Source organism: Cinclus cinclus, chromosome 9 (genome assembly GCF_963662255.1).
Source record: "Cinclus cinclus chromosome 9, bCinCin1.1, whole genome shotgun sequence".
Classification (NCBI taxonomy): Eukaryota; Metazoa; Chordata; class Aves; order Passeriformes; family Cinclidae; genus Cinclus; species Cinclus cinclus.
The window spans coordinates 14,111,380-14,124,475 of record NC_085054.1 but is presented as its reverse complement, the minus strand read 5'-3'; the positions used below and the strand labels follow the sequence as shown (position 1 = coordinate 14,124,475).

Below are 13,096 nucleotides of genomic sequence, written 5' to 3'. Positions count from 1 at the left end.
CATTCCCCCTGCCCTAAACCTACGCATGTGACCGAAGCATCCTCTGCCCCCTCCCCAGCACCGTAGGGCCAGGACCTCCACCTGCTGCACCCCCACCATGATCTCTCCCCCTGCAGTGGCACAGGGGCCTCTGCCCCTCACTTCAACCAACTTGCCCTCCTCACCTACCAAAGCTAAGGGAAAAGCTGACAGCACTGAGGTCACTGCAAACTACGGTGCATTTCAGGGGCACAGGCCTTGAACCAGATGGTTTTGGGGGTACACATGCATCAACTAGGGTGGCTCTCAGAGGACCTGTCACCTCCCCACTGAGCCGAAGTTGCCCAGCCACTGCAGGTCCCTTCCTTTATATCTTGATTTTTTTATTTTCTTCCTACTTTTTATTTTTTTAACGTGGCCTCCAAAACAAAAGAAAAAAAGCGCCTGAGTTACTTGTAGTCCTTTGCCTTTTGTGCAACTTGAATGTCCATGCAATTTAAAAACCGCTTGCGTGTCTCCGAAGAGTTACAGGGGTAGCCACGGGTCTGCTGCTTTGCACAGGGAACCCACCTGTGCCAGCATCCGCTATTATTATAATCATTATTATTATTACAACTATTCCTTTCCTTTCTGTTTTGCTTTTTAAACTGTGTTAAGAGAATGTGACAGGCTGCAGGAGAAAACTGCCCTAGAGGATTAGTGACGGGAGGGAAAAGGGGAAGATGGGAGAGGAGGTGACTTTCTGCATCCTCCAGGCTCCTGGGGAGTATCCCCCTTCCCCAGGTGCAGGGCAGCAGGAACCCCCACACCTCCTCACAGGCTGGGGGCACAAGAACCCCTGGAGAAGTGGAGAAACAGCGTGACACCCCTTTCTGGGGGGACTCACAGCATCTCACCTGTGACTGGTGCTGGGCTCTGGGTCAGCAAAGGTCAGCCCATGGCCAAGCTCCCCAAGGGATTGGAAGGTTCAGGACCAATTTTCCCATGCCCCCAGCAAGTTACCAGGTCACGAGCAGGTTTTAGAGGAAGCACAGGGACCAGTGAGGACCCTCCTCTGCAGCTGGACAAGGGAAGGTTTCTGAGAGCATTTCCTCTGGTGTCCCATAGACCCAGCACATTGATTATCTCCTACAGGTCAGTTTGGAGCTGCTGGGATGAAGCTTCTTCCATGGGTTTTGTCAGTTGTCTCTTTCTTTTCCAGATGGAAAACACCAGTCATGGTCCCACATTCAGTCCCACATGGATGTCACCACTTGAGGCCATGATGCGGAAAGTTGGAAACACACCTCTCACTGCCTCCTTTGCTTTGGTCACCTTCTCTGCAATGGGACATGCATCCTGTCTGGCGTGACTTTGTAGCTCTCTTTTGTAGGTGCGTGGCTTTGGTTCCTCTATGTGTGTGTTTGGTTTGTGTTGAGTTTTTAGGGGTTTTGTTGGTGGTTTTTTGTTGTTTGCTGTTTTCCTCCAAAATTCCAACCCTTCCCCCCCCCCCCCAATTCACTTCCCTCTCCCACAATGCACTTCCTCACACTCCTTCTCGGATCAGCTCCAAGTCCTTCTCCAAAATTCAAGAATCACCCGCAAGTGCCAGCTCATCTCTTCTGGCCGGAGCCAAGCATGACCCTGGAGACAAAGTTGACGATGGCTGCAGCTGGCTGGTCTGGGTCCAGCTCAGCAAAGAGGTGGCAGATGTTGTCTGTGGTGCTCCCTTGCTTCCTGGCCACAAAGCCGAAGAGCCTGTGTGCGGAGAAGGCAAGAGCCTCAATATTGCTCCTGCAAGGATTAACACCACCCTCTTCCAACATGGTCTTGTCCCACTTTCTTCTTTAACATTCACCTCTCACAGCACAGAGGGATACATCCCAAACCAGCCTTCTCTTCCCTTTGCTGCAGTTTCTTTGAAAGCCAGGTTTCAATAATTTCTTGACCAAACTGCCCTTGATCTCAACATCTCTGCCACCTTCCCCTAGTCTGTCCCCAAGCAGGGACCTTCCAGATGATCACAGCATTGCCTTGGTTTGGCCTCTTGAAGCCAGAGGTGAGATGGGCTGGCCACTGGGGTAGACCCTCTAAGAGATGAAGGCCACACAAGGACACAGGAAGCTGAGTGAGACCATCTGGTTATTTCTGTCTGTCTGTCTCCTGATGAATAAAATGTCCTTTTTTTTTTCTTTTTAATTAGAATGTGCAAACTCAAGTTATAAATACAGGGGGAACAGAATGTGAGACAGGCCCAGGCTACGGCATTTCTAATTGGGGAGGGGAAATATCCCAGCAGCTGGACATCCTAATAAAAACCCCTTCGCTCACACAGTGGCTAAAATTAGTGGGAGCTGGCCCCTGGAAATGGGCTCAGCCAACAGCTCTGTGCTCCCATGGGTCAGGACAGGAAGGACAAGAAGAAAGGGAAGAGATAACCAGTAGCTCACATGCCATCGGCATAACCCCAGCTCTGCTCCATAAGCTGCTTCCCAATGACTCTGTCAGGGGAGTTTCCAGTTTGGCCAGTTGAGCAAGAGACATGCCTGCTCTGACCAGCAATTTGTGGCTGAAAAATGCATCCAGAGTCCCCAAAAATACAGTCTCATGCTTGGGTGAAACACTCCTGCTGAGCCCATCTCCCACACAGCCAGGATGCCCTGCACAGGGCATCTTCCAGCCAGTGCCCAAACACTGGCAGAAGCCACCCTGACAGCAGCTGGGAGGAATATGCTGGGAAGCACAGAAAGCACTTACTTGGCTGGGCCACTGCCATCAGTTTTAGTCCACCTGCAAGGAGAAGAGGAGGTGTGAGAGATGGTCCCTCCTGCACCTACCAATGCAGGAAGGCCAGCCTGGCTTTGTACAGGCTTGGCTTAATGGAAAAATTATGCACCTCTTCCACAGCATAGAGGTGCTTGGAGACACCAAAACGTCACCAAAAGAAGCTGGCATTGCACCACAGTGTCCAAGAGGACCTTGCATTCCTGCTCTCTGCAAAAGCAGGGGAGAGAGCAAGCAAAGACCCTGCTCCAAGCATCCCAGGAGGCTAGAGGAGTGAAAGGGCTGGGGCTCCCCCCAGGTTAGGGCACTCACTTTCGTTCCTGGGGGTCCAAGTCACAGAAGGTGACGGTATTGAGGGGGTAGTGTCTTCGGAAGAACAATCTGAAACACAAAGCAGGGAATGTCAGGGCCAGAGAGGATCCACCACTGTCCCACCACAACCCAGCTCCACCAGCCCAGGGGACACTGCCACACGTGTCCCATAGAATGTTCCAAGAGTCAAGAACAAAGCCCAGCCATGTCCATGACCAGGTTGATGCCATCCCAAGGACATCCTTCACCAACACACTTCCTGAATCACTGCCCTGCTTGCTTTGGGAACAAGCCAACACTGGCTTTTGGCCAGAGATGTGGCCACGGAGGCTCTTACTTCCTCTGGTTGTCCGTTAAGGTGATGCCTTGCGCGGAGACTTTGAAGTGAACAATGGTAGCCGTGGGCGTGGGGTCAGCCACCAGCGTCTCAGCAACAGCCTTCGAGATGGCCTGGGGGCCCGTCAGAGACTCCATCTCCACGGAATTGATGAAGAGGACATTGCAGGCTGGAAAAGAAGACAGCAGACATGGGGTCAAGCAGTACTCCAAGCCAAGTTTACCTCACAACAACCCCTCTCAACTCACCTGCACCCTGTTTGAGGAGGTCCGTGGCTGAGTTGGTGGCTGATGAAGAGTCTTTCTTTTCCTCCATGGGATCTAGAAGACATGAGATGGTTACTGGTGCTCCCTGCTTGGAAATCTGCCCCCTCCCTGCAGGCTGTGGGGACAGATGCAATGCCTTCTGGTCCTAGCTCTTACCTCGGTCAGGAATGACCAGCTTGCAGGGTAGGGCCAAGGGTGTGATGGAGTGCTGGTACACCAGTGCTGAGAGACAGCCTGGGGAGAGAGGGAAGATGGTCAGCACAGGGCCAGTGTTGCCAGATGAAGAATTGTTTGCACCTGCTGGGTTAACACAATGATCCTTTTGCAAAATCATTGGGCTATGCAACCGCACAATCGAAAGTACGTTAACCATTAACCAAGGAAAGGAATAACAAACTCCAGCTTTCCCTGATTAGGTCACCACTGCTCTGGGTGGATGGAAACAGGCCTTTAGGTGGGTTTCTTCACTAATTGTCCTAATGCCACATGTGGCAATTCCTCTCACTGAAACCACCATGTAGCTCTCCACAGAAGGCTCAGGGAGGGGACAGAGCTGCCAAGGCCACTTTAGGAACAAAAAATGCAACAATGGTCTTCGTGCAGCTCCTCACACAACATTAGTCATAGAATAAATGGAACAAGGGGAGCCCCTGCCCTCCACCCTTCCAGCAGCATCAGTTGACATACATGTGTGTGTAGAAAGGCCATGCATACAGGCATGTTTGTGTGCTCTCATGAGTGTGTATGAATGCAGAGGCTCCAAATGCCCAGAGGATTCAGTTACACAGGGACAAGAGGCACTAACAGCTCTCCCAGACACCCAACAGCTCTGCTTTGACAGTATGGCGAAGGCAAGGCTCTCCCAACCCAACCCCACATGTGGAAAGCACACTTACCAAAATTAGGCTCATTGGGACATCCTTTTAGTTTCACACCTCGTGAGCTAGTCTCGATGAGGAAGTGCCTCACCAGCTCATTGGTCAAGTCTCCTGGGAAGAGATGAGATGTTCTCATACCAGAGCCACTCTCCTCCTATTACTATGCAGTACCATGAAGAAACCAGTGCTCCAGCTCTGGAGCTCAGGTCCCTAACACTACACACACCCTCCTCAAATCTGTCCCTTTGCACAGGGTCAACCCCAGGCCAAGCTCCCCCACAGTGCTGGTGGGCTGGAGAGGCTGTACCCATTTCATTATACCCAAGTCCAAGATGTAGGTGCTCCTGAGCCCTCCACAGCTCAGGGAAGAGGGTGTCTGGTGCTTCCCTGTGCCCTGAGAGGCAGGGATCCTGCCACATCAGCACATACCCAAGGGCATGACTGGCTCAGCAGCCCCAGCTGCCCGCTCGTCCTGGCAGAAAGATGGAAAGCATCTCAGTGTGGGAAGGAGAAGGGCACACAATACCTTTCTTGTTCTGCTGCATGACTGTGGGAGGCGGAGAAGCAACTTTCATGGCGAGGCCATAGGCTCCCCGGAAGGAGTGGCTGTCTCGGATGATGAAAGCCCCTGGCTCTCTGTCCTTCAGCAGGGCAATGGCTGCAAGAGAGAACAGCAGAGCTCAGAGATGGCATAGTGAGAACTAATACACCCTCAAGATACCAGCAGGTGTGGGTTGAGACGGGGTGCCCCAGCTGCACATCTCATAGCCAGGCACCAAAACGTTACTGATCCTCCTGCACATCTGGGTAGGGCTGCCAGGTACAGGCTCATCTCCCCCCACCTACACCACCCTTGTGTGGGCATCTCCAATTCCCACCCTGCCTATCTCTGAGCAACCAAGTACTGGACAGCAAGCAGGAACCAAGACCCAAATGCTGGGACCATAACCCTGAAGAAGGCATCCTGCCACCTCCTTGCTGTCCCCACTCATTTTAGCCATGTTTCCAAGACAACTCTGAGTATTACCAACTCAAGATCCAGGTGTTTTGTACCCCAAATTGCAAACACAATCCACTGCACACTGCAGGGACTGGAGCTCCTCTACCAAGAGGAAGGTTTGAAGAATCCACATCACACAAACCTACAGTGTGAATGGGGCTTCAGCCCCCATCTGAAACAGCCTGAGCAGTCATTATTAACCTTCACTGTCAACCAAATCCATAAGGGAATTCCTTGCTAATCCCTGTGATCCCAGACACATCCCAACTCCCAACCTTGTGTCATCTACTTACCCTGCTCCCTGGAGATGTCTGGTTTGTACCAATACTTGGAAGTATCCTGCACAAACTTGACATTGGCACGAGTCTCAGGACTGATGTCTGCAGGAAAGGGAAGAAAGGACAAGAAAAAAGTTAAAAAATGCTGTATCTAAAACTCTGCGTCCAGCCAAAGCATTAATATGCCCACCTCCTTTAAGATCAGCGCCCTGCATTAACCTCAGCCCAGCTCCCCATACCCATTCAGGCTGATCACTACCTGGAGTTTATGGGGCTGCTGGGCATTGAAAGCTAAATCCAAGCTCAAGGGCCCTCAAAAGGGCTGTGTGTTAGATGAGCCCCTATGGCACACAACCAGAGACAAATGGGAGTTCTTAATTTAAAAGAAGCTGGCCAGGTGAAATAAAAACTGTTGGAGGAAAGAGGCATGTCTGGAGGTGCCAGGAAGATCCTGACATCAGAAGACCTTCACTGCTCTCTCATGTTCAAGATTTGGAGCACACTTCACAAAAATAAATTTCATCCCCTATCTTTGCTCTGTGAAGAGGAACTGGACAGGTCAATCTGCCCTGGGCAAAGCAGCCCCAGCCCCAGCCTGATTGTGCCTTGTTCAGTGCCCACCAGTGGCACAGCCCCAATGGGAGCTGGTCCTCTGGCTGTGAAGTTATTATTTACTCAGGCAACATTTACAACCACCTGCTTTCCAAAAACAACCAGGCAAACAACCAAGAGGACTGGATAGCATCTCTGCTGGAGACATGTTATCAGCCCTCAGCAATCTGGTCACCTTCAGAGAGGCAGGGGGCTCACTCCCCTCTCCAAGCTGCTTGTTAATTGTTACAGGTTTTAATTGCTCCTGCTTCCCTGCTGGGAAAGGTCCTTGGCCACAGGAGTCAAGGAGCCAGGATGAGTGCCAGAGTGTCCACAAAGGGCTGCCTGCTCAGCAGATAGAGTGGCCCAGCAGCCGGAGCCACTGCTGCCCCACAGCTTTATTCCCCTGATCCTATCAGCCCAATCTTGACGTCACCAAGGTGTCTGTAACCAGAGCTGGCAAAAGTGCTCCAGGCAGGATGGCACCAGGGGCACGGCACCATTTAAAATGAGGAGGCAGTGCCACAGTGGGGTCTTAGTGGGGTAAAGCCCTCTGGGAATGGGGCCAAGAGGTCACTGCATCCCCATGGCAAAGAAGAATTGCCTCCAGGAGCTTTGATCTCCTCAGACACATCTCTGGAAGCTGTTTATGCCAGAGATGGTCAGTGTTTTTCCTGTTTGGATTTGTCAGAAAGCACAGGAAATGGCCCCAGCAGTGCCTGTGGTTTGCAGATGGACAGGAGGAGTAAATCAGGACATGGCTGCAATCCCTTTCCTGATGGCCAGCAAGGAGGAGGAGGGGAGAGCTTCAAGTAGGGCAGGGGGACACAGGGACCTCCAAGAGCATCTCTTACCTGGCATGGAGAACTTGGAGAAGTCCGGCAAAGTGTGGGAGAAGGCGACGGCGCTCCCACCGCTGGGGCTGGACATGCCGCTTGAGAGGGGTGAGGACACCTTGCCGTTGACAGTGGCGTAGCTGGGGAGGCTGTTGGAGCGGTCCCCAGCTGACATCCGCCGCTTCTCAGGCAGAGCAGGCTGCGACGTGGGGCTGCCCTGGCGGTAGGCAGCCGAGTCTGGGGAGGAGGAGTGTGGCGTGCTCGTGCCAGGGTAGTACGCTGGGGAGACAGGGAAGGACGGCGTGGAGGGGGGCTGGTAGCCAGAGGAGCTGCTCTGCCGAGACAGTGTCAGGTGCCTTTCCTCTGGGCTGGAGTAGCCATACATGGGGCTGCCAGGGGATGTGGCTGCCACTGCTTGGTGCCTGGACAGGCTGGGGCTCCCTGGTGGAGCCACCAGGTTGCCATGGGCCACCACAGCATGCCTGCCCAGCCCGGGGCTGCTGGGAGCACCACTCATGCTGGGGTTGATGGCTCTTCGCCCGAAGCCGGGGCTGGGCGGTGTATTGGTAGCCACTGTCCGGTGCAGGCTGCGGGGGCTCCCTGGCAGGGTGTGCACCCCCGCCACATTGACCTGTGGCTGTGGCCGTATTTGGGGCTCTGGCTGGAGGCCAGCTCGGCCATCAGGGTAGTCGGGGCTGCTGTATGCTGAGCCCGGAACCCCTCCTTGGACCATTGCAAAGGAAGATGGAGACGAGTTTTGGTAGCTGCTGTGAGCAGAGGGCATCTGCGAGCCAACAGGTGACCGGTACAAGGGCTCAGCTGAGGCATGGGGAGGTGTAACCGTGCCGTGGGGGCTGCCTTCTGACGGGTAGCTGCGGAGGGATGCCCTGAGGAGAGATGAAGAAAGGTAGAATTCAGCTCCACTGCTCATTCCTGCTGCTGACTGCTAATGGCACCCTCCTGCATGTGGCACACAAGGAAACTAAGGCACAGAGCCAGTCAGCTACCTGGTTGTTCAGAGGCAACCATAGGATGGCCCAGCCAGCTTCATGGAAGCAAATAGAGGCAGCTTTAGCTCCACCAGGAATCCCAGTTCCATCTCAAAATATGACTTTCTGGGGAACAGAGCCTTTTTCTACCTCTGCTCCCAGCAAACACCTGGTTTATTTTGCCCTGCCAGCCTGTGTGGTTGCAGAACACCTCATTGGCAGGGTGGACAGGGGACAGGGACAATGGCTCCATCTCACCCCAGAAGACTAATGCTCAGCCTAACCCAGGGCTAGGGGTTAGCACAACCCATCCCTCCTCCAATGACAGGGGCCAGGTTCCCAGTGAGAGGTTTCTGAGGCCCAGTAACCACCAAGTAACTAGCAGTGACCCAGATCTGTGTTCTCAGGGCACTGAAGTGTACAGTTGGCTGGGATACCCAAACCCTGCATGGAGAGATGCGAGTCTTTGCAAAGGCAATTTCAATGTGAACAAGCACCACCCCGGAGATGTTCAAGAGACAACTGGACATGGCACTTAGTGCTCTGGGTTAGTTGGCTGGGTGGTGTTCAGTCAAAGGTTGGACTTTATGATCTTGGACATCTTTTCCAACCTTAGTGATTCTGTGACTGTGATTCTAAGCCTGTGCACTAGGGAGGGTTGAGCACCAGCCCCACCAGTCCCTGGGACCTGCTGTCTTACCCATCCATGCTGTGAATAGGGCTGCTGGTGGAGACAGGGCTGGGGGCGATGAAGGAGTTGGAGAAAGTGCCATTCCTGGTGGACACCTCTGGGCCTGTGGGCTGAGCAGCGGGCTGGGCAACAGGCTGGGAAGCAGGCTGGGCCCCTCCCCTGCCCGTTGTGGCCGTGCGGGCCACTGACTCAACATAGCTCCTGGGCTCTGCAGCAAAAGAGAAGTGGAAACAGATGAGCCTACAGCTTGCATGGGAAGGGGGCCACACCCTTCCCAGGATCCACATTCCACTCCAGTGAAGGTGCTTGAGATAACCTTCTCAAGCTGAACATTTCCCCCTACCTCTTCCACCAGGGGCTGTGCAAAAATACATGTGGCTCATCCAAGACCCTGAAGTTGCTTCAAATTGAAGACCCCAGCCAGGGCACAGGAAGGGGGGTCACCCCTTTCCCTGAGGGGAATGGAACAAGGGACCACCATCCCTTTGCCTGCCACAGCCCCTTCACCCTGCTCTGAGTCAGCGTCCCTCCCACCTAGGATGCCACAGAGAACACGTCCTGCTCCACAGCCCCTAAAAATAGAGCAAGTGACTCTGCCCAGCCTGCACTGACTCACACAGGGCTGATGACAATGCCCTGTGGTCCCTGCCCTCTGTGGCCCACCTCTGCCAGCCATCTCCAGCAGCAGACCAGAGGGCAACTCCAGCTATTTCCACTGTAGCATCCAACACTTTCAGTCCCAGCCCAGCTTGAAACCAGATCCCATGAGCACGACCAAGAAAAGCAATTTTCCTTTAGAGCCGCCAAGCTGTCCCGTGCCAGGAGCAGCGGGCTGGGCTGGCCATTACTAGCCATGGCAGACACCAAACTCGGCCCTCTCTCATACCTTGCCCCCTAACTCCTGTTCCACCCAGGCTGGTCCCCATCCCTATGACAGTGCCCACAGACCCCACCAAAAGCTGCACCAGAGGAAGGGGTTGCAACTTCAGTCCCATTCCCTCAGGCTGCACAGACATGTCACACCTCAGCCTGCCCTAAGCAAGAGCCACTGGCATCAAATCCCATGGGCCAGGGAGCCTTGCTCCAAGCTGGCCATGCCCAAAGCAGCTCTGCAGTAGTAATTAGCATGACAAACATTATTATTGTTATTATTAGTCATAACAGCCAGGCTCTGGCTCAGCCTGCTGGCAAGCTGGCCTGCTCACAGTCAGCAATGCCAGTGCACAGCTACACGTTCAGAGCTGGAGCAGAGACACGCAAGGAAAAAGACTGTCATAGGTCCCACTCCTTCTCCTGCCGTGTCTCTGGGCCCTGTCTGTCTGTGGAGAGGGGAGGAGGAGTCCCTCCCTTGGACTGATGTCCCTGGCCAACAACCCCAGGAAAGATGTGAGCCAAAACCAGACGATGGACCTCTATACAGACTGGGTACCAGAATCTAAGGCAGGACATCCTGAGTGACAGGGATGAGGCACTACCCAGGGCAGCTGCAAGAAATTCATCACAGCTTAGGTAATTAAATTAATTTCACAGCTACTCACTTTTCCCCTTCCCAGCTCCCCAGCCCAGACTAAAATTAGCCAGACAGTACATATGAGTCAGTCTGCAAGAGGTTAAGACCACAGGGTTGTGAAAATGCCAGCGCCTACTAAAAAGACAGGAGCAGGGGGCTTGGGGGCTGTGCCACAGTGAGGTGTGTGGCCATGGGCACAGGTTCCAATACCTTGACTCAATACAGGACAGGAGAAAACAAAAGAGAAGTTAGAAGTTTCAGGCAGGATTTTTTTAGCTTGCAAAATCTGATCTTGCCTCCTCGTGTTTTCTTGGAAGGGACTCTGGAGATGGGAAAATGGGTGGGAAAATAGAGAAGCTCTGAGTCACCAAGGAGATGGGTATTTGTTTGGGAATCCCAAATCTGAGCAGAGCTGCACTCTGGCCAGAAATCCCCAGCGCTGCCTCTGTGTCAGGCTGTTTTAAAGCCTCCTCAGAGCTGAGAGCCACATCCTGAGCTCCCACACTGCCAAAGCATCTTCCAACCCCATACACAGGGCAGCCATTCCAGCTGGGATCTGCTAGGCAGAGCACTCCTAGAGTGTGCCTCCTGGAATGTGTGGCTAAGTGCAGCGGGTCCTAAGCCAAAACACCCGTCCCTTCTCAGAACCATAGATTCAATGCCCAAAAATATCACTTTAAAGAGGATGAAGCCAAACAAGAGGCCCACGGTGGCCACTCAGCCTGGGCAGTGCAGGGTCACTGGACATCCTTGCTTGGGGATCAACCATCATGCAAGTGGACAGAGATGCAGGACAGTTTGAGCTCCTGAGGGTTTAGTGATAAGGAGAGGAGAGGCAATGTTTGAGTCTTTGTAGGCTTAAAGCTGCACAGAAATGGCAAAGCTTGGAAGAACTTATAGGGGAGAAGCCTGGTTTTATCCCAGCTTTGCTTCTTTTAATGTATCTAAAAAGCCATCATTGAAAAATCAGTTCTGAAAGCAGAACATTTTTTCAAGCAAACACTTTCTTCAGTATCACACAGTGTTTAGGTTTTGGTTGTGTGCATTTTAAGAAACTTCCAAGAAGAAATGCTGATGGCTGCTAGGGCTAGAGGAAGCACCGCACCCACCCAGAAGAGACACCCTTTCCCCAAAATCCATCCTGAACTTACAGTTCCTCATCCCAGCTCTGAGGGCCCAAAAATTCATTAAAGGAGGAAGTAAAACCACCCAACAACCGTTACCTAGCAGGCAGCACTGCAAGGAACCACAGCCATGCCCAAAGCCTCTGACCCTATGCAAGATGTGCCATCCCAGAGCCCACAGTGCCTTCACCGTCAGCACAGCCACTCTTGAATTGACATCCCAGCTCAGCCCCACCCTTTGCATCCCCAAAGTGCTGCAGGAGAGGTGGGAGACAGGAGAGGTGGGGAGATTTGAGCAGCTGCCTGGCAGGTGGAAGATGTGCACCAGCTGCTGGTGCTGCACCACTGCCCAGCCAGCTGAGCCGGCAACACACTGGTGGCCTCTGCTCCTGCTGACCTTTTGTGCTGCACTTTGGTTTATTTTCACTCTGAATGGCAACAGCAAAGCCAAAAGGGGAGGGAAGGAGACTAAAACTGGGGCTGTTGCTCCCAGATCCCCGCCAGGCTCATCCAAAGCTGGTCATAGCGCGCCAGCATCCCCAGCGTGCTGCCAGTAAGGATGGCACTCACTGACAAAGAGCTCTCAGTCCCCACCAATGACTGCCACACAATGTGACAGACTTTCAGGTCCAACTTGGACACTGAGAAATCCTACCATGACACAAGATATGATGCGTCCCTCCTCTCAAGGGAGGCAAGACTCAGGCTCCTACATCCCTGAGGGACAGAGCAAGGGAAGGCTGCTGGAACAGACACCTGGGCCTGCTCTGAGTGACAGCCCCAACAGTGAGGTTGCATGAGGAAAAGAGATACAGAGAAAGAAAAGCCTTTCTTACCTTCTTCAGAGTCACCACCCGCTTCCCCTTCTAGCTCTGAGAGATGGAGGGGCAGGGGAGCATTGGGAGTGGGACGAGGAAGGAAGGTGCGAGACAGAAAAAGAAATCAGAGTTAAGCAGCTCTGCCTTGCTCAGGCAGGGGCACACAGAGCACAAAGGAGAGCCCCACACCTCCCAGCACTGTGGTCCAAACTGAAACCTGGCCTCAGACACCCCCACATCATGTCAACATCCCAAAAATTATGTCCAAAGCCCAGGAGGCCCACTTCAGATGGTAAAGAGGGAACAGTGCAGCAGAGAGTAACTGAAGGGCTGCTCCAAGAAGCTGAGCAAGCACCAAAAAAGCATCAGCTCGCCCAAGAAGGGTCTTGCAGTGCAAGCTCAATCAGCCTGTGGCCCCCAGGCTCAGATGTGTTTGGGGAGGTTACACTCAGCCCTGAGCTAGCTCAGGAAGGGGGGCCTAGGTGTTGGGGAGCAGTAAGGTCTGGCTTGGCAGGCTACTCCAGGACACGTCCCCAGGACAGCAGGGCCTTTGCTCAGAGACTGCTGTCCAGGATGGAAAGAGCTCTGGATATTGTTCCGGCTGACAGGCTCAGCTCCCAGAGAGTAAACTGTCTCCAGCTGTCCTAGGGAGGAGAAGGAATGTAGGGGGTGGGAGAAGGAAGAATATGGGGCTGGGCAGGAAACAGGGCCACAGGGTTATCTA

The 13,096-nt window shown here is 53.4% G+C and overlaps 1 protein-coding gene across 7 annotated transcripts in view; it reads right to left on the bottom strand.

Moving 5' to 3' along the window:
• Window positions 1-1,491: 1,491 nt before the first annotated feature.
• TNS1 (tensin 1) overlaps window positions 1,492-13,096 on the bottom strand; it is a 61,608-nt gene continuing 50,003 nt past the window's right edge. For 6 of the 7 annotated variants that reach the window (XM_062498592.1, XM_062498586.1, XM_062498585.1 and 3 more), the window contains 11 exons: window positions 8,930-9,128; window positions 7,259-8,127; window positions 5,829-5,915; window positions 5,062-5,193; window positions 4,554-4,646; window positions 3,814-3,891; window positions 3,640-3,711; window positions 3,392-3,560; window positions 3,055-3,123; window positions 2,716-2,748; window positions 1,492-1,716 (listed from right to left, as the gene is read on the bottom strand). In XM_062498592.1, coding sequence (XP_062354576.1) covers window positions 1,572-1,716; window positions 2,716-2,748; window positions 3,055-3,123; window positions 3,392-3,560; window positions 3,640-3,711; window positions 3,814-3,891; window positions 4,554-4,646; window positions 5,062-5,193; window positions 5,829-5,915; window positions 7,259-8,127; window positions 8,930-9,128 — 1,946 coding nt within the window. In that variant the 3' untranslated portion in view covers window positions 1,492-1,571. Of the gene's footprint in view, window positions 1,717-2,715; window positions 2,749-3,054; window positions 3,124-3,391; window positions 3,561-3,639; window positions 3,712-3,813; window positions 3,892-4,553; window positions 4,647-5,061; window positions 5,194-5,828; window positions 5,916-7,258; window positions 8,128-8,929; window positions 9,129-12,390; window positions 12,427-13,096 lie in introns of all 7 variants that reach the window. The other variant, XM_062498591.1, reaches the window with a different exon arrangement.